The sequence below is a fragment of the Sylvia atricapilla genome, chromosome 1, assembly GCF_009819655.1.
Source record: "Sylvia atricapilla isolate bSylAtr1 chromosome 1, bSylAtr1.pri, whole genome shotgun sequence".
Classification (NCBI taxonomy): Eukaryota; Metazoa; Chordata; class Aves; order Passeriformes; family Sylviidae; genus Sylvia; species Sylvia atricapilla.
The window spans coordinates 49,985,078-50,006,317 of NC_089140.1; the positions used below are offsets into that span (position 1 = coordinate 49,985,078).

Genomic DNA, 21,240 nt, shown 5'->3' on the forward strand with positions numbered 1-21,240 from the left:
TGCTCATATGCACTGAATGCTCATTTCCCCTTGATGGAAGCAGGATGAAACCACTTGCAGGACTTGATCCTTGAAAACAAAAGAGGAAAGCACAGGATGAAATCCTGTATCCTCCTCTGAGTTCAAGGGGATTTTTTGCTCTTCAGTAGACTTAGGCACTAATTCATTACTCTTCTCTATCACCTCTTTCTTGGTCTGTGCCAATACTTCTGTACTGGACTATGCTGTACAGTTAATAAGGCCAGGAATTCACATATAAATATTTTTCATTATTCCAGTGAAAATCTCCTGAGTTTCCACCTGTACTTACCTTTGGATGAAAACTATGCAGACAGTCCCACCAGGCTGAAAAAACCACACAAACTATTCTTTTACAGAAGAGAATACTAAATACATCAATCATCAGTATTTCATACAAGACTGGTCCTGCCTCAACAGGGATCACAGGCTGTTTCAACAGAAAGAGTAAGAACTGTGTAAGTAAGAGGAAGAAAATTATTCAATTTCACATAGTGGAATTTAATTTAGCATTCAAGAAAGATCAACACTGCTTTCAGAATTCTTTAAGCAATGTTTACAAGATCATTAGTTGTGCTTTGTTAATCACCTTATTTCAGCTATTTAAATGTACCTTAATATCTTTCAGGTGCACTGGGATTCACTATCACTTTATTCACCATCACATAAAAAGACATATATAAATAATACAATTCATAGCTCAGAAAGAGGAACTGCAATGCCTTCCATAGTTCGTAATCTGACAAAAGTTCCTGAGAATTTAGCTGTACTGCTACAACTCAGTAGAACAGCAGCAAAATGAGGAACCTTAGCGTTATCCCAGAAAACAGAAATAGCCTGTTTTGTTGTGTTTGTGTAAAGGAAAGAAAGCTCAAAGGGGAAACTCATGTGCACCAGTTCTGCACAGTGAAAAGCCATGCTCACAGAAGAGTCAGTGCAGCATGGAAGTGACCTTTCAGGAGTGGATCTTGGGACAAAAGGTGCAGCTAAATGAAGCACCTTTGAGGTATATCTAACTGGAACTACAGGTGATCAAAAACAATAGTAAGGAGCGATGGTGAGTCTTCACTTTTGTAAAATACTTCGTGGTGGTTTCACTCATCAGTATTCCTTCTTTTCCTCCACTTCTAACAGATCATCAAGGAATTCCACAACTTCACCCTAGAAATGATTAAATTTAACAGAAAGAAATTAACTCCCAAAATTGGTGGGAAATTTCTGCTATTTTAACCAAAAAATAAACTGTAGTAATAGGTGTCTAGATATTTTTAACACCCTCTATACAGACACTAGTACAACAAACCTATAAAATGTAGGTAAAAGGCCCACACAGGCATAGCACAAGACTTGCAGTGACATAGACCGTAAAAGGAAAAAAAGCTATACATTTCACAGTAAACCCTCTCATACTTTTATAGGTTATTTAAATAGAAAATGAAATCCTCAAACTTAGAGAGAAATAAATATTTAAAGCACCTGTTAAATAAGGAAGTTGTTAGAATGGCTTAAAACGTTAAAAAAAAATTTAGAAAGCTTCAAAATCCACAGCCAAGGCATCTTGTAGAACCATAACTTTGCCTTTGTATGTCTGTTCTGACCCTTTATGTGACCTGTCACACCCTTCAACACACATCTCCATTTACAACCACGGATCCTCACAAGCTGTGCTTCAATGCAGCAAAAATGTGAAGAACCAGAGATACTAGAATGTTTTCCATACTGGAAACAAATATACTGGATTTAGATTCAGACCAGAAAATTCACACTCTGCTGACACAGGGCACCAACACAATGTAACCATCCAGCTTTATTTAAACTACTCCTAACGTAGTTCTATGTCCTCTTACACCTTAGTAAAATGTCTTCCTTCTCATATTTAAATTAATGAGAACTTATACCAGTTATGTTGAAAGCAAGTCATCCTTGTTTAGACGCTCATTTTCCCTCTTTCCTTCACCACCCATTCCAAGTCTCTCTGAACTGTATCAGGCTTCTAATTGAATCTGTACAATTGATGTTTATAATCCTAATTACACTTTTAGCACATTTTTGTCCAAATAGGCATTCCTTAGAAAGACAGCATCTTCTAGACACTTACATTCTAAGACTCAAAATTTTGCTGTTTTCTATTCTGGTGAGAAAAGGGCATTAAAACTCTATCAATGAAAACAATTAGAGAAATTTTGTCTATTCTGAATACAATAATGGTATTATGGATATTGTGATTAAAAAGTATTAACATCACACATTTAGGAAGCATGACTAGCCAGGAGAGAAATAATGAAATTAAGCAAACAAAAATAAAAGCAGGAGGAAAGCTGGCTGAAATAACTGTTACTGTTGTTCCCAGCTTCACAGTTCCATCTCAAAAGACCACTGAGATTTTGCAACTATGAAGGGATCTTAGCAAGTCCTGAAGGATGGCAATTTGTTGTGCTTTGAATTTGTTCAAAAGATTTAAGTATTATTGTCACACTCATCACTAAGATAGAATTTTTCAGAAGACACACAACATACAGGCAAAATTCAAGTTTTTTATTTCTGATATGCTTTCAAATCCAGAAGCATGTAAGAGATTAAAAAGGATATTTAAATGCAACAGTATTAGGAAAAAAACCCAAACTGAAATATGAAATCTCTAGTGTCTGAAACTGAGGTCCAAAGGAAAGCATTGCAGAAGCTGTTGTGGCCTAATTAGATGTACTGAGGAATAAGAGAGGTTGAACTATGGCAAAAATACAAAAACAGTGGCTGAAACGATGTACATAAAATATGCTGCAATACAACTGAGTAATTGCCTGGATGTTGGTTATTTTGGAAAAGGCAAAACATCCAGACTAAAGATAAACAAAACCTCAGTTAAAATACTTTTGCCTGTACCTTCACTATCAAAATGTGAAACAGCTGCAAGTTGTCAGCAGAGTGGTTGGCAGCCCAAGGAGAGGCCATCACATTGTCACGCTGGCAGCTGTGACCAGGCCATCACTGCCCTTGTCCCATTGGCACTCACTTCACACTGCACCAGACATTTAGCATGGCTGAGCTCAGTACATATTCCCCAGGTGTTCATTCCAAGGAAAAAAAAGCCTTCTGTCTGCTGATATCTAGTAACCTCTAGATGCTGGTCTATGCCTGCAGACCTGGAGCCTGAAATGAGTCTTTGACACGATTTAGTCCCTCAGTGAGACAGAGTCCCTCCTGTCACCTGCTGTGCTCTTTTGGCTCCTCCCTACCTTTATGGGAAGAACATCTGATTTTCCATGCAAAGTTGGCTGCAAACCCATAATTCAGTTGGCTGCCAGCTACTCGAGGGCACAACAGCCACCAGCTCCAAGGCAGGCAACATAAATACAACATAAATACAACACACACTGCTCCAGCCCAGTGCTGATGTGAATCATGGTGAGCAATCCATGACCCAAAGGGCCATGCAGACGTCTGGCTGCCAGGTAGGAGATCAGGATGTGAAGTGCTAAGCTGGGGAAGAGAAGGGTTTGCTGCCAGACCAAGACATGAGTGATATTTGGACAGCCAACAAGTGGAAAGTACACACCAACACACACGTGGGCTGCTTGGTCAGCTGCAGGGAAGCATTTCCTCTGTGCCTGGCTCACAGTTGTGCCCTACAGGTTTGCTAGGTACAGGTTGAACAGCTTAGTGGCATCCCATAGCCTCTCTCCCTGTGCTACCAACCTCCTCCCTCCTCTCCCAGTCCAAGCATGACCATCAGACTAAGGATATATGGGAAAAGATGGAACAAGTATAGCCTGAAATATGGGAGGTGTGATATCGAGCAGAAAAAGGGGAATGTTCCCAGACTGGTGTGAGTGGCAGGAGGAATCAGAGAAGCTGATCTGTCCAACTGGAACCTCTAATTATCTGATAGATATGCAAAGTGAGCACTCTTGGTGTAGATTGGTAACTGAAGAGAGGCATACACAGAAAGAACAAGTTTTGTGCCACAGTAATTAATTCAAGAAGGTTTTACAGAGGGTATGTGAGCAGGTGGATTAGAATACTAATAAAAAAAATTAAAACAGGGTTCTTGGTCAATTCTGAGTAAGCTAACCCAGGCTAGTGAGACTGAGGCACCATCATAAGAGAAGCTAGAGCACTGGGAAAAAAAAAAAAAAAAAAAAAAAAAAAAAGACCTAAAAGGAGAAGAATGCAAAACTCCTCCCTTAGTACCTCAGTGTACTGAGTGTCCAAGACCATGATATACATTTGGCCAGGCCCTTCCTTATGCAACATTAAATGTTGCATTCACATTCACAAAACACAACTTTTTTAAAGAAACATCTGTACTTTGGAGACTCCTAGCCAACTATTAAAATGAAACAGCAAAGAGAAAGAGCTACAAGTACCTGGCTAAGTTATGGCACACTTGAGGCTGATGGCACAGCACCAAGTTTTCTTTCAACAGCATCATTTAAAAACACTGGCAAGCAGCTGCACTGCTCACTGACAAACCCAGACACTTTGCCATTGCTTGCAATGATTGCCTTTTGCAAATGCAAGCATTAATCATTCATGGGTCCTTGCCTCCACCCTGTCCTTTCTCAGTGTGGATAGGAAAAGTTATGGGAAACAGTAAGTTTTCTTGTAATAATCCATATGCAGATGGGATATTACATTACATTTCTAACACAGATCTGCTGATGGCCTCTCTTATAGGGATTCTGTATGTACTGCTTCCCATTCTTCAGGGAAGCAACAGAGAAGATAATAAAAGATAGTGTTCTAGAATGAATTAAGATCCACAGAAAATTATTATTCTGGACATGCTTTTATGTGTGATTATGAGTGAATGAATAGGAAACAGCTTTTATTCTAACTCATCCAACAAACAACCTTAAGAGACAACACACAGAGCATGAAGAATTGGCTGGATCTTTGTCTCCTTATAATCTACGACCTAGAAGGAAAATACATATCTCACAAAATGTCCCTTGGCAGTCCTTCAGAGCAAAAAATTAAAATTTTGCTAAAGTTCAAAGACCTCAATGATTGGAAACTTTTTCAACAGTGAGAGCAGCAGATTTGATTCCCTCATGTACTGGGTATAGGTGATCAGGTTGTGGTAATGAGAAGGGTGGCCTCTAGGTGAGGATCTAGCTGCCCTATAATTAATTATTGTGTTAACTGCCCTAGTAAGTAATGGGAGTAGTCACAAGACTATGAAACCAGCAGATTTTGTTCAAGAACAAACAATCACCTTGCAAGAGTGAAGACAAAGGTTTGATACATCTGGAAATGTCTTCCAGATGACTCTGGACGACATTTGCTCCATGGATCTGACAGAGCCTGCATACACACACACCACACAGCCCACTGGCCAGCAATGTTTTGGAGAGGGGAAACATTATTTCAGGATAACAGTAAGGCATGTGTCAACGAGTGGCTCAGCCTGAAAGGTTTATTCAGCCTTCAACCAAGAGAAAGTTTCTTGATCTAAACTTCAGTTAAACCTGAGAGTTCACTGTAACCACCTCAAAGTCCTGCCAGAACTTCCATGAGCTGTACAGTCCAGGCTGGACATTCCTCACATTCTAGCTGGGGAAAATATAAGAAAATCCCTCAATTCTCTCTGCATAAAAATTATTTGGCCCTTAACTTATTTCTTTTTCAGACACTTAGTCCACAATATGACCAACTGCGACATGCTTTTAGGGGTTGGGTTTTTTTTTTCCCTCAATATTAAGAGAGCTTACTTGCTTTTTACACTAATATTAACTACTTTCTCAAATATTTTTCCATTTCATTTTAATGATATATTCTGAACTTTTAACTGGTCTTTTCCCATCTATTATGGGAGATTACAGTACACTGCAGTTATTACAGTAGTATTTTACAGTAAACCAGTAAATGTGCTTTCCTTTTAACATACTTATAATGCCTGCAAAACATGAGTCAACCCAGTTGCAGAGGGACTTCAACATTGCTGCAATTGCACTGAAAGCAGAAGCCTTCCAGTGGCCTTGTTTCTGAGCTCTGATCATGCTCTCTTGCCTGCTTTATGCTGCATGCAGAAGCTTAAGAGAATCTGGGCAGTAGAAGTTCCTCCAAATGCCAGTACCTGCAGCTTGGGGCCATCCTGCCATTTAAGCCCGACCATCCTGGCAGCTTCCCATGCAAAGTGGCTTAAATGGGAGAGGGAAGACCAAGACATACATCCAGCAGTGCAGAAGCAAGAGGAGAAAGCAGAAAGACCCAGCAGTACGGGAAGAATCTCCACTAAAAAAATGATGATGAGAAAAACAAAACCTCATCCTCTTTTTTCTTTGAAAAAGTGTTTGTTGAACAGGGACCATAGCATTGCCCATCAGCTGGCAACTCTCTCTGCAACAGCTGCCACCGGCTCTTCTCAGGGCAGCAGTGCTGCTGGAGCTGTGCTGCTCTGAGGTCACAGGCAGGGCAGGGTTTGCAGGTCTGCACTTACAACTTGCTGTCACAAGCACACTTGTGTAAATCATTTGAACATATGCAAGGAGTGAGTCAATAAAGATCAACGTACTTTGTTAGCAATTCCCAAACTGAAAAATAGGCTGAATTCAGATTACTGTTTGCTATCAGTACTCTACTGGGGTCCTTGTGTTTTGATGCTATTCCATATGTCCTCTTTCCACCAGTCACATTAATTCAGTCTTTGCATTACGTGGACGTGACGAAACACAGAGTGTTTTAATTTCAACCACTACACAAATGGAACACACACTATATACAAATAAAAAGAAAGATGTCAAAAAAGTGGGTCAAAGCTGCCAACAGCTTTTCACCTACTGATTAAGTACTGAAAGAATTATCACATTGTAGGCTCATCCCTGCCAAATATTTGTGGTTCTTATGTAATTTAGAACAGCAAAGTAGCTTCTCCCTCACACACACAAAAAAAAAAAAAAAAAAATCCATAAGAGCACTGATTTTATGGGCCAAAACCATGTCTCATACAATTAGTGTGGTGTTGCAGTTACATTTACACTAGCTGAGTGTCTGGCTCTTAACAGCATTTCAGTTTGCCACTTAAATCTGTGCACTACCAAGAGCTGTATCCATGATAGCCTTGATGCATTACACGTCTGAACAGAACTCAAGAAGCTTGTCTATCCATGGCCAACTAAGATGACAACTCTGTAATATTCTTTTAATCTCCCTGTGGAAAACTGCAAGGATATTTAAGAATAATTACTTTTTCTTAAAAGTAATTTGTAGCTAGCTGGCACTAATATTCTGTCACCTCTACTGTGTTAAATGTTTGAATTAAGAATTTTTCATTTCCTTGTGGAAAAACATTCACAGAGCAACACAAGCAGGACAGTATTTCTTGTAGTAACTTGACAGTACTCTTGTAGTAACATATGCAAAAATCATTATTGCCAGTTCCAGCCTCTGCAATTACTGCTATGTACTCCTGAAGAAGCCAAATGTTTTAACTCGCTTTGCTAATGACATTTAGAAAGACACATGGATGATCTGGGATATGGGAGCACTGAGAAGCCTGGATAAAATGAGATTCTCTACTTGAAAATAATGATGCTCACATAGGACAGAATCCTCCTGCCACATTAATCCTTTTGCTTCCATCAAAGAAAAAAGATTTTTTTTTTCCTGCAGATTATCTTGTGGGCTATCTTACTTACAAGCAACTTCACAAACAGCAAACATGCACCACAGAAACTCACAGAAGGTATGGCCTAAGGCCCAAGAAGCACATGGTTTAAATAAACAGAGAGGACTTAGAAGAGAGCTTGCCTCCATCCTTAACAATTTTTAATAAAGTTTTTACTGTAATGCCTTATCTGGGGTTTTCATCAGTTTTCAACATTCCTATGGAACAAACTCTTCTATCCGTGCCAGGAGAAATATTAAACAAAATAAAAAAAATCCCCTTATACTACCAGGTCCTGCCCATAGAGCAGAAACTGCAAGGCAGTGGTTTTACCTTTGTGCTATTCTTGCTCTGTCTGCACTCCCTGGAAGTCTCCTGCAGCCAAAGACAAGTTCTGGTAGCCAGGGATTTATGAGTTCACTACTAAAAGCCAGAGGAAAGCCAGAGGCATGGAGACAGCCTCCATCCCTCACAGGGTTTCAGGCCCTAGCAAGGGAGGGCACAGAAGCCCTTCAGCTTTTCCCCTGAGAAGAAGAATGGTAACTTTCCTAATACAAAGGGAGTGTGAGGTAGGGATATCTGTGGCATAAGCAGGCCCAGTAATTTTGGTTGTTTAATCCAAACATATAATCCAGTGTAATTTGACTTCCTTGTCAGCCCAAAAGTTTAACTGAGGTTTACACTGCACCACCCTCCTGCAGATTGCAAGGTCATTTGGAATCACCCTGGTGAAAGGGGCTACAGGAATGAATGCCAGCAAATGAATGCTTGTTTATTCTACACAAAGTGCTGGGCGCTGAAGATCATTCTATAACCCCTTCTTCTAACAATACATAGGGAAAACCCTCAAACTGGACTTCCTCACCCCCTCCTTAATTACTCATCCCTGTGTTTTGAAGCAGCAGATAGGAAAGAAGGAAAAAAAGTACAAATTAAGCCCATGCCTAACATAAGAAGACATCATGGACAAAGCACAAATCAACAAGGGAATATAAAAAGTGCTCAAGTATTTCACACCTTGATGAACATCCATACACAGTAGTCCTCATCGAAGCTTAACCTTAAAGCAAGCTTATTAAACTGTCTTTCAGGGGGTTTTATCACAATGGAAAGTCTTCCCAAATCTGGTAAGCTTGCAATGGAATTTTACATAGAGTTGTTTTCAGATCGCAAGAATACTGAAGGCAACACAGACATTACTTCTTTGCTGTAAAATATTCTCTCCCCCTATGGGTTGGATAACAAAAATTGCAAAGGTGCCTTCATTTTTTAACATAAACCATCTTCATCTTTTTTAACTAGAAAAGACCTTGGCAGTGCTCATTACAGATACCCTTGGCTCATGTCATAACTGAGCAGAGCTCTTTCTTTGTCAATGCTAGCAACATTTCATCATTTGAAGGTTTTTTTAAACCTCTAAATGAAAGGACCCAAAACCAAAGCAAAAGGCAATCCAAAACCTCTCATGAATTATACTTAAATTTCAGTTGCAGAAGGAAATGCTCGTTCAACAACTAAACTACTTTTCTTGCACCAAAATAAAAAAGCCCTTTTACATATTTTCCAGCGTAAATAGTAGTCATTATATGTTATTTGACCACGAATTCCAACCATTTAAAAAGCATGACTGGGTGACCAAAATACCACTGAGCAGAAAAAAATAACAGATAACAAGACTTCCTTTGGACAAAAATTACAATTTAGGTGGCTACTTCTGGACAAAATCGTAAGGACCTTTAAATCTAATTTCAACAACATTGCAGAAAAAAAAATCCACACCCCCCCCCCCTTGGCCCCCCTCAAAACATCAAACCCAGAAAAAGGGTTGGTTTAAATATATATACACCATTTCTCTGCCCCCTGGTGTTACAACTCAAAAACTGGGTTTTCTTTTTTTTCTGTAGGCTCAGTGCATTATATATTTACCTCTGTGTTAATTCTGTCCATATTTTTTTAAGTGGTACATGATGTTCTTTGGGTCTGTTCTTATACTCCATTTACCAAACAAAAATTTATTATAAATTGGTCGTGGTTACAAGAAGATTTTTCCATATTAGTGAAATCCTGGAATTACAGCGATGCATCATCTTCACTTTAAATGCGATTGCTGCTTTTTTGACCATGATTTTATTTCTATAAAACTCACCTCATCATCATCCATCAGATGTTCCTTTGCGAATTCATACATTTCCAGCTGGAGGGTGGTAATGTTGTGGTATCGAACTGCCTCCTATCAAAAACCCAAACATCTCTGTTACTTCAGGGTAGCAAGACACGGGAGCATCATCACATGCCTCCTGAAACTATCCCAGTGAAATCAGACCCAGAGCTAACAAAGGTAGATCCCAGGCAGGGTTCACAGTGTTTGAGAAAGGAAACAGCAAGACAGGAAACAGCCTATTCCCAACTCTTCTGTGGATCTTCCTAAGCACAGGCTCCCTCGCTGCAAGAACAAAGCATTCTCCTCTTTCTCATGTTTCAAAGCACTGGCAAGTCTGAGAGTAAGGAATGAGACTGCCAGGGCTGAGCAGGAGCCTGTGCCTGCATTCCAGTGGGCTTTGGACAGGAGAAAGCCTCTGTCTCCCTGTGCTGGCGTATGGCAGCAGGCAGCTCTGGGAAAGAGACACACTGAGCTGTTTTGCATGATAATGACTCACCAGCCCAGCCTGAGCCTGGACACTCTGCAGTGTCACTCACCTGTCCCTGCTCGCTCCCTGGCTGTGTGCCCTGACAGCACAGGGTAACTCACTCACATTCTCTCGTATGTGTGAGTCATCTGCTTTGATTATTTAACTTCTTTTAGGGAAGAAAACAGGAGACTCCCTCTTTCACAAGAACACCTAAAGGTTAGTGCCAGAGCCAAATGTTGCTGTCACACCATTGCCACCTTTTGAAAATAAACCAGAGGCATTATGGTTTTCGAGGCAAGTGATTAGGACAGTGAGCAACTTCTGTTTATAGCTATGTAGATCAAAGTACAAGAAAATACAGCTGTGTGCATTTAATATTTTGTATTTTAAAATCAAATTATCTGTAGTCCCCAGCTCCAGAAGTTATCAATGAAACATTCAGAGTGCATGTGTAGGGCCCTTGTTCTGCCCTCTCTGCACACACACACCAAATCTGTCTGTGGTTTGCAGTTTCATACTGTTGCTACCCCTCACTCCCACCCTACCACCAAACATTGTCTGAAATACGGTTATAATGCACCATTCTGTTCCAAAAGCAGTGACAAAGGAGCTGTCCCCTTCCCCTGTGAGCTCAGACTTGCTGATGCTGCTGCCTTTTGTCTCAGTTGGCCCTGCAGGGCAGGCCTGGGTTCCCACTGTGCCAATAAAGTGTGTGCTCTAAGAAGCATGACTAGAAGGCCCTAAATTTAATTTGTGGAACATCTATTGCTAATGACTAACTGGTTGTACAGCCCATAAGACTGATGCCTAAGCAGTCACTGAGTGTCACAATTTAGCTGCATGACTTAAATCCTGGTAACAAGAAACATTGGAGAATCCAATTTGATATCACAGTCCAGGCTTCCTTGGACATGGAAATTTAAGAACAGCATGGAAACCTATTTTTAAAAAGCCAGATGACAATTGTTGCTGGATGGACTGATGCCTTCTTTGCGGCAAGCATTTTAATTTAGATAATTAGACACAATACAGTCCTGAGCCTTTTTCCATCCTCATCCACCCAACTGGGTTCTAAATGGAGTAATGGAAAGTCAGTTTAGCTGGAGTTACCATATTCAGACACATTCCAATGCCCACAGAACCTGAAATAACAAGTGAGTGGGCAACTGTGTGTTGGCAAATAATGATTCACAAAAGCCTGAATGTCACTCAGATTTCATCATCAGATATTTCAGAGGCCAGTTGCTTTATTTATAGAGGTACATAAAGATAAAATATGCCTAAGTGTCGGAGAAGTACCAGCAAGAGTTTACTTCTCATCATATATTATATGCTATCATAGTATATTTCAACAGAAAGGGAAGAGTTATGATGACATTCACTGTTTACATGACACACTACACCTCTGTGTACAACTTCTTATATGATTTTAATAAAACAGACCTGTTAAACTCCAGAACCAGCAGATATCCTACATTTTCCCACTGAGTTTCAGAGAAATACCTGAATGTGTCTAGAAGCCATTTTAGGTAATTCACCTACCGATCTGGGCTGAAAATCCTCCTCTTTAAGTCCCCACTTGTCTTTGTGGTACTGGTAATAGACCATGTTCTGTTTCATTACTTCATCTTTCTCGTCAAACAGAAGGTAACTTGCAGCACAAGAAGCTGCATTCTTCATGTCATTCACTAATTAACAAACACACACCAAAAAAATCCAGGTAAGGTAAATAAGCAAATTCCTACTGTCATCTAAGCTCTGGAAAACTCAGATGGAAACACAGCCCATACTCTACCTCCTCACCAGCTGCATAGGGAAAAAAAATTGCTCCCCAGAAATGATACGCTATTTTTGTATTCCAAAACACACAAGGCCATGATTCAAAAATCAACTCATCATCAACCTCTGCTGGTTTTCCACAAAAATCCTAACCAAATGTTCCTCCCAGGTACCCCAGTATCACAACACAGCTTGGTGATACACACTGGGGCGTTTGTTTAAAAAAACAAACAAAAATCTATTAAACCCCTCCCTACTTCTCCCTACAATTAGGATTGATAAAGAGGGAAGAGTCAAGGTGTAAAGTGTGTAACCAAACAACACAAACAAGAGTCATTAATGGCTTGATGCTACATGGCTGATGTGTCTTCCCTTTGATATTGGAGCCTGCAGGAACAGCTGTAAGGGCTACATGTGCTCTTCACAGTGCAAGCAACTCCTCAAGAAACCACAACTTCCACTGATTAATTTACCCATCAAATATGCCACCACTGAGCACTGAACACTTCAATTTCTGTTCAGTGGTCCCCTCTTTCTTCAAAACCCACTTAGCGCCATTCTAACAGGATGATAAAAATCCACTAGGAAAAAAACAAATAGTATGAAATACTCTGTAGGTTTGTCTGTGGAAGAAATTCTGTCCCATGTCTGTTAGCTACAGTGATATCAGGGAGCAAAAGACACCAGGAAACTTAGATTTTCTGTCCCAGAACAGTTTAAAAAGCAGATTCTGGAGGCCACTACTTACATTTTGAAGCATAAAATTAGAGGGAGAATACTATGAATGGAATCTGTCCCCCATCATCCAACATTAGCATTATTTATACACAATAAATCACTACTTACATTTATAATATGCAAACTGCAAGTAATGGTACATGGTGGCCACAAATTTTTCAACGACAAAGCCTCCTATAATGGGTGTCAGATTGCTCTCACACTGCACTTTGCACGCAAGGACTTCAATAAAATGATCTGAAAGGAAGAAAACAGCAACAGAGGATATGGATGGCTCAGAGTGAATTGTTATAATCCCTCCAATTAGTCACCTATTAAAATTTGGCCTTATAATGCTCTCCTGGGTCCTGTTCATCGGGATCTTGCTGCTTGGAAGTACTGAGAATCTACAGCTCCATCTGAAGTAGGAATCAAGTGCTGGTACTAGGCCCTTCTGTAAAAATCTGTGCGGCTGACTCTTAAGGCATCATAGCGGGAATTCCAGAGAACTGAGCACTTAGGTTTCACTGACACCTACAGGCAGCACGTGGTGATGGGTTTTATAGAGAATTACACAGTACTGGATTATTTCCTAGCTGTAAACTTAACAGTGCTTTCTTTCCTTTTCTAAATTTTGCAAGCCTTCGCAACTTATTTATATTACTGCACAAATAAGGAACTCATGCTGCTGAGTACAATTGTGTCACAGACAGATACAGCAGGTGACTGCAAAATAAACCTCCAGAGATGGCTGCGTTATGGGCCCAGAGTTTGGATGTTTTCATAGAGATGAAGAATATGCTGCTCACCACAGAAAAACCACAGGAACATGTAAGTTCACAAGCTTACCCAGTCTAAAAATTGCTATATATAACGCAAAATAGGACTAGAGGTGATTTTATCTTCAAGAAAATATGTTTCAAGAAAACCTTTCAGCAAAAAGTTTCAAGCATTTTCTGGATATATCATATTCATCAACAGCACAGAAAAGAAATATTTTGAAGTCTTAGTTTCTCTGTTAGCCACATTTGGCAGGTGGAAGCAAGTTAGCTAAGCTTGCACAGCAAATTTCTGACCAAGACAAATTAATTCTTTTCATCCCTGACAACTCCTAAAATGATGAACACTGAGGTTAACAAAAAATAACTGCTAAAACTAACTAAAAATAACTGGCAAAATGAGATCCATCTTTTATAAGAGCAGTGGAATCTCCAGACACAGTAGTGTTCAATTCCAGCCAGCAGTTAAAGCCAGAGATGTGAATCCCTCAATGAAGTGATCCCATGCAATGAGGACAGCTTGCTTCCTCACATAACTCACTGCTCAGTGATAAGCACATCCCTGGTGCAAGACCCAAATATTTCTGCATAACACTTATCGCTACATCTGCTTCCTGCAGACCCTTGGAGGTACAATCTCTCTCCCTGAAACACAAGGACAATTCATCCCAAGCAATGCAAATAAATTTGAATGTTCTTATCTCAGCAGCAAAATACTTGAAATGCATGAATATGGCCATGGTGACATCAGGCAGCAATTCCTACCTTTCCTTCCCATCACTACTGCTGGGAATTGTCCTTCCCTTCCAAGGAGGAAGAGGGAGGGTGACAATAAGTGTCAATCACAGCTGAGCATAGATACTACTCTTTACAGTGCCTTGGGGATTTTCCTGATGTCAGAGCTCTGACCCACTGGGGAAGAAAGTCTGTGCTTCTTGCTTTATCGCCTGTGATTTGTGCTTCACTCCATATTTGCTATCCTGGACACCTGCCTGTTTTGCCCAAGAGCAAGCCAAGGCTTGAGGAATAGCCTGCAATAGCTTTTCCATGTCAGCTGTACTGGTGGATACCAGCTGCACACCATGAGAAACTGAAGCTGCTCATGTATAAACATCCTCCACAAAAGTTTCCCCTCACCAAGACATATTATGGCTTTAGGACAAAAAGTTGGTATGTTTTTCCTTAAGGCAACTTTAAACAAAAAAAATGCAAGAGAATTTCTAAGTTTATTGAGAAAACATGCAGGTGTTCTCCACAAAAACACTGTCAACAAGACTGAGCTGTCAGAGCACTGGAGAAATTAATTACTTTCACTGCCAAAGAGCCTAGGAAATGTGTATGTGACATTTGACAACAATCCAAAAAGCTGATGTCCCTTTTCCTTTGCAAAGCAATGAATTTATGTTTGGCTACAACCACAAAATATAGATGTTACCTACTAGTAAAACTCTACTGTAGGAAAGATTAAAAATAACCAACAGAACCTTGTCATATTTAAGAGAAGAGAGATACAGACCACCACACCTACACAAACCACAAAGTTGATTTCAAAGGCAGGCTGACCATTGAGCCTCAAAGGTGGCCAAACTGATACTGAAATGATGGTCAAGAGACCTGGCTGGATGACCACTGCTACCCAGATGGAGCAGCTGTTATTTACACATCTAGGTTGCTCTGACACAGAACTTCCATGCTAATATAAGATCTCTGTTCTGATTTCCTGATAAATCTCGTTTATGTTACCAAAGAGAGTGAAAAGGTAAACCAGAATTGAAGCAGTTTTCAGTGAATCTAATAAACTCCTATTGGCCTAAAGTGAGGAACAGGACTTGAGTAACCAAACCTGTGAATAAATTGAAATGCACTTTGGGGACATCTTTCCTTCATGCTTCCTAATCACTCACCTGCAATGGAAAGATAGAAATCTTTAAAATCTGTGATCTCTCGGGAGCCCTCACAGGCTGCTATGCAGTCATCGTAGGCTTTGAAGAAATCAGGAAGAGCCAGTTCCATGTCCGAGATGGATGTCCGCCAATTGTCGCCATTGTACGCTCTCACAGCCCTGACAAAGAGATTCTGAAAAATTGGCAGGAATGAATCTGCAGCAACTGACCCGTGAAAAGTGTTGTGTAAACTCAAACACAGTATGTGATGTCTCCACATTTCTGGACGACTGTAGGAGCTGCTCTCCAGATGATGTGAGGAACAACAAATACAGGGGACTAATGGATTTTAACAGGTATTTCCTAGACAGCAGAGTATGTCATTCCATTTCCAATCAAAAGAAAAGCTTTTTGGAGAGAAGTAACGGTGCAAATCTAAAGCACAGGCTGTGACAGAGGTTTTCAATGGAATCTTAAAGACAAATGTCTGAGCTACTTTCAGCTGTGCCACTACAGCACCCATGAATTAGCTTTCAGGTACAACACTGCCTGATTTGCTGTCACTCATTTGTGGAACAATGAAGTGCAGGAGAGGTGAGAATTACTGAATGCATCAAGAAGGCAGAACAAAGATGACTGAGATGACAAAAAGAACTGAGAACACATAAAAGAATTACATCCCGGAATCTCACCCAATAAGAGGGGTAATTGAACAGTTCCAAAAGAGTAGACTGTCCTGAACAAAAAACATACCTCATAAGGCTTTGTCTCCAAGTCTTTAATATGCTCCTCAGCATCAGGTATGCTCTTATAGTAGGCCATATTTCTTTGCATCATTTCATCATCTGGATGCTTTAGAAGAAATGTGTGAGCTGCTGCAATAGCTTTTGGAAGATTATTAGCCTAAATAGGGATAAGGAAAAGAAGGTGTTAAAAAAGATTAACTGGAGAAAAGAAAAAAAAAACCAAAACAGTTCAAAAGTTCCCAGTTTTGTCAATGAATTTTCTTGCATTCTCTATATTCACAAGTTTACTTCTACTGAGAGCACAGTCTCAGCAGATACAATGGTACAGTAAAACTGATATTATTCTTCTCAGTTTTACTCCTAGCTGCATCACTATGAACAATTTTTTTTTAAACTTTAGAAGTCTATTATTTTTGCAGAAAGAATAGATGATTGTTGTAAATCAAAAAGATTAGGTTTTTTCCCTTGCCCTCCCCTGTTCATAGAGCTGACAAGGCAAAAGTCTATACCAGGGCTCCTGGGAGAGATAAATCTCACAGCAAGTACTGATGCTGACCTACAGATACTGGTCAGGAGTCATCACTGTTTATATGTATTTATGTCACTTATTTGCCTAGTAGAACAGAGGACATCATTACAACAATATATTTTCCTAGTGGCATTACAAAGCTAGAGCATACTGCAGAGACTTGGTCAAAAATCATGTCCTAAAGCAATTTTCTGTGCCCATTTTTAAACTAACTTTGAAAATCCATCCCTGTTAGATATAATTTGTGAAGTGTACATTTCTCATTTCCAATTGCATGTACCAAACACGTATATACTTCTGTGTGGATGCCATTTATGATTTTTTTAAATGTTATATATATATATACACACAGGTGCATATTTTCATAAATTATATAGTATATATGCACATATTTAGGAAGAGTGAGAGAGAGAAAGCAAGTCTGGGGCATTTGTGCAAGGTTAAAACCCTTTTTCTTGGGCAAGATCCACACGAGCCCCTTCAGTGTATTGACATACAGGCGATACAGAGCTCCACCTCACATGTGAAATAGCTCCTGGCAGCACATGTTTGAAACCAGGAGCAGGAATCCCAGGCACCAGTGCACACGCACCCTTCTGCTAGCACCCATAAAAGGTGCCCTTTCATTTTGGGAAGGAACCTGAGAGACAAATGCACAGAAGCAAGACTTCAACCCACCCCCAGTGCTGCTGTGCCGCTAGGAGTGTCCCAGCACTGGAGCTCTGCCCTTCCTGCCTGTCCCAAAACGACATGTTTCCAGGCAGCCCAAAGTGTGCTAAATGCAAAGGGAAATCTCAGCTGCACTTTCGTCAAATACCTAGTTTCTTTCGTGCTGCAGCTCTAACCCCGCTGCTTTGGTAGGCTGACAGGTCTCATTTTTACTTAGGTCCATGATTCATCTTGGTTTCAAGTTCACCTCTCAGGAAAAAAAAAAATAAAGAAAGGTTTTGCAGAAAGACACTCCTAAGTGAACTCAGTGAAGTACACTTTCTCTCAGTGGCTGTGAGAAAGCTCCCTCCAGAGGAGCAAGCAGCAGTGCAGGAGCAGCTACTCCCAGAATCTTACAACGTGGCAAATTCCTCTGCGGAGCCCACCTGAATACACACACGGGCACTCTAAAAAATTACCTAAAGCGTTTCCCTCCCGCTTCTTCCTCTACTATAAATGTTGTTGGGAGGGGGGGTAGAGGGGTGGGGGAAGGGAGATTCCTTTCGCAGAAACCACCAGCTAGGAAAAAATCGTTTGTATGCAGCAGTTTGTAGCTCTAGAAGGTTCATTCAGAGCTCCCCTAGAGAAAGACAAGGGCTCGGAGCTGGACTAAAAATCCAGTATAAAATACGGTATCAACAACAGACACTAAAGGCAAACTCACCAAACTACTCTGCTCAAACTTAATGCAAATGTAACTGAAAAAAAGAGTTTAAAGGGAGGGGGAGGGATTCCTCCAATTTCCCTCTCACACTCCTAACCTGACAGACTGTACTCGAAATGGTAAGAAGAAATTATATTTGATGTTAAATATAAGAAATTATATGTGGCACGCTTAGTAGGTGCCACAAGAGGGGAACCAATAGTTAAATTAAGATAAGAAGAGGAAACATTTGTGGTGATGTCATTTTGGTATCCATATATGGCTTTGAGAATTCAAAGAATTCCTGCCTCTCAGTCAAAAGAAAAGGCAGGGGCTTTAATGTATCAAGTTAAGTTCTTTGTATGGTCTTAGGGAAGGCATCAGAAGTCAGTGTGATACTGTGCATGTGGATCCTGTTCTGGTTTTATGAGAACACATTTCCCTGTGTCTGTTTGGAAAAACAGCTGAGAAAACAGCACTCCAAAAAACAGGACACAGCAACAGTTCTTTAGAAGATGTGTGTTCTCAAGAGGCAATCTCAAAATAATGCACAACCATACAGCTCTATGTAATGTACACTGGGATACATGGGGACTGAATCCCTAAAAGAGAAAACAATTTTGACAAAGAGCTCAGTTTGTTCCCCTCCCACAGAGAGGCCCTGTTTATTTCAAATAGTTGCAGTGTCTCAGGGGATGGCAGGAGGGATGGACCCTTACACAGAGAACAGAAGGTGAAGATGAGCAGGGAGAAAACAATCAATTCGATCCTGGACAGAAGAATGACAAGAAGGTATAAAAACAGGATGAAACCTGTTAAGAGAGGAGCATGTTCCCAGTCTTGGCTGACCCAAGAGCAAAAGGTAAATACCATTCCATGGCTAGCACTACAGTCTCCCACTCCAGCAGCCAGTTTTTGCTTTGTTCCTTCTCAAGGCTGTAATGAAACTGGAGATTTCCAGGCATGAGGCTATCTGCAAGTCACAGGCTGGGGGCTGCTGCACTTCAAAGAACTGGACCAGAAATGAGCAAGTGAAGAAGGTGGACATGCTGAAGGAGAAGAAGTAGTGAAAATCATTTGCAATAGCAGAGCTGTGACGCGAAGAGTCTGAAAACAGTTCCAGAGAAGGTTAGAAAGTAAGGCAGATGTAAAGATGAGAGGGGCAGGAATGACACAGCTACTGAACACAGAGGCAGCATTCAGTGGCCAGATGTTCAAGAAGAACTGGAAGGGCTGATTCTAGGGGACATGCTGGATAAGTTGTAAAAAACGGGTGAAGAGTGAGCTGGATGGCGTGTGGGTAAGACAAGGGGGAAAGACAAGGCACACACTAGTCCCACTGCGGGTTACAGGAGTGAAAGGAAACAACTGCAAGGCTTGTCAAGGAGAGGATTACAAAGTGAAGGGTTGGCCGTCTAGGCGGGCAAGGGCTGACCACGGGGCAGGGAAGAAACGGAGCTGAGGCAGAAGACAACTTGTGTGGAGGAGGTGATGGGGAAGGAGCTTGTGGCCCAGAGTAACCTGCTCCCAGGGCCAGGTGAGAGGTCGGCGTGACAGCAGGTTTTGTAGCATTGGGTGAACGAGGCATTTGGGGTCTGTCGAGCCTGTCCTGGGACACGCCACGGGCAGGGACACGCCACGCAGTCCCCCTCCACCACGACACTGACAGGCGCGTTTGGCGTGGCTGGAGGGCGGCGCGACACAGGCGGGACTTTAAGGAGGAGAGCCCGCGACAGCGGTGAGGGGAGCGGAGGCCGGGCAGAGGGATGGGAGGAGAAAGGAGGAGGGACCAAGGCGTGGGGCGTCTCACCTTGAAGTAGGCGAACTGCAGATACTTGTAAGGCTCGCGGCGCTGGAACTCCTCGAGCAGGTCGCGGCCGGGCTGCGCCTGTCGGAAGGCGGGCAGCCCCTGCTTGCAGCGCCGCAGGCACTGCGCCCGCCGCAGCACCCCGGACAGGAGGCGCAGCTCCTCCAGCGAGGCCGCGGCGGGCGCGGCGGGCGCGGGGGGCGGCTGCCCGGCCGTGCTGCAGTTGCGGTGGCAGAACGCCTCGCTGTCGCGCAGCAGGCGGTACAGCCGCATGCTGACCTCCAGGTAGCTGACGCTCTCGGGCCAGTTCTCGGTGCTGTACTGGTCCAGCCCGTAGCGATAGGCCGACTCCAGCGGCATCAGCTCGTCCCGCGGGAAGCTGCGGAAGCTGTAGCGCTCGTACTGCGCCCCCGCCGCCGCCAGCAGCGCGGCCAGCGCCGCCACCCACATGGCTGCGCCACCGCACAGCAACCCGAAATCGCTGCCGCCGGCGGGGCCCCGGGCCGGGAGAGGCGGCCCCGGGCCGGGCGGAGGGAAGGGAAAGGCGGGCGAGGGCAGGGCAGGGGCGGCCCCGGGCCGGGCGGAGGGAGAGGCGGCCCCGGGGCGGGGCGAGCTGATCGCCGGCTGTTCCGGCTGCTGCTGCCCGGCCGGAGCCGGAGCTGGGGCCGGCAGCAGTCGCGTCTGCAAGGAAACTTTTCCTTAATGTGTTTTCCCAGTGTCCGTGAGAAGTGCCTTTTTTTTTTTGCCATCCACGATTTAGGGGTTTTGTTTGGAAAATATATGTTCTAAATAAATTTCTTGTACCCTTCAATTTTTTTCTTTTTTTTTCTTTTTTTGGGTGTGTATGTTTATCTACAAAACCTATGGCACAGGTTCACGCATTCATATTGTGATGAAGAGCAATAAGTGCATTATTGGAATACTTCTAGAATTCTGGGCATTATTTCCGTTGAAACTGGACTTTTAGAAGGTGTTAGAAGGCATTGTGGAATTGTAAGAACTATTTCTGCCCCTTGTTGCTGTTCGATGTTTGGTTTCCTGAGGAAAAATAATGTGAAAGATCTATAAGTAAAGTGGTTTTGCTTTTTTTTTTTTTTTTTTTTTTTTTTTTTTTTTTTTTTTTTTTTAATATTTGCCAGATAAGTATACTTCAAATGTGAGCTATAGAGCTATAGCATGCCAACAGTGCATCTTCCTCTGATTCTGTGCAGGGTTTTGGGGCATTTTCTGATGTCCAGCTACATTAATTATTAATAATCATTGGCAAGTGGGAAAAGCTGTGTCTGAAGATCCAAAGAATTTAAAAGTTCCTAATCTAATCAAGCAATTCTTTAGAATTGTTCTTTCAGTCTGACACATAGACTATTTGCATTATGACAATATGCAACCTCCCAG

At 41.9% G+C, this 21,240-nt stretch overlaps 1 protein-coding gene across 1 annotated transcript; it reads right to left on the reverse strand.

Moving 5' to 3' along the window:
* Positions 1-495: 495 nt before the first annotated feature.
* Positions 496-20,303, reverse strand: CRTAP (cartilage associated protein). Its single transcript, XM_066322452.1, has 7 exons — positions 19,849-20,303; positions 16,166-16,315; positions 15,434-15,605; positions 12,880-13,008; positions 11,797-11,942; positions 9,771-9,854; positions 496-1,179 (listed from the first exon to the last, which is right to left on the reverse strand). The coding sequence occupies exons 1-7, from the start codon at positions 20,293-20,295 to the stop codon at positions 1,120-1,122; spliced, it is 1,188 nt and encodes a 395-aa protein (XP_066178549.1). The 5' UTR covers positions 20,296-20,303; the 3' UTR covers positions 496-1,119.
* Positions 20,304-21,240: the final 937 nt, after the last annotated feature.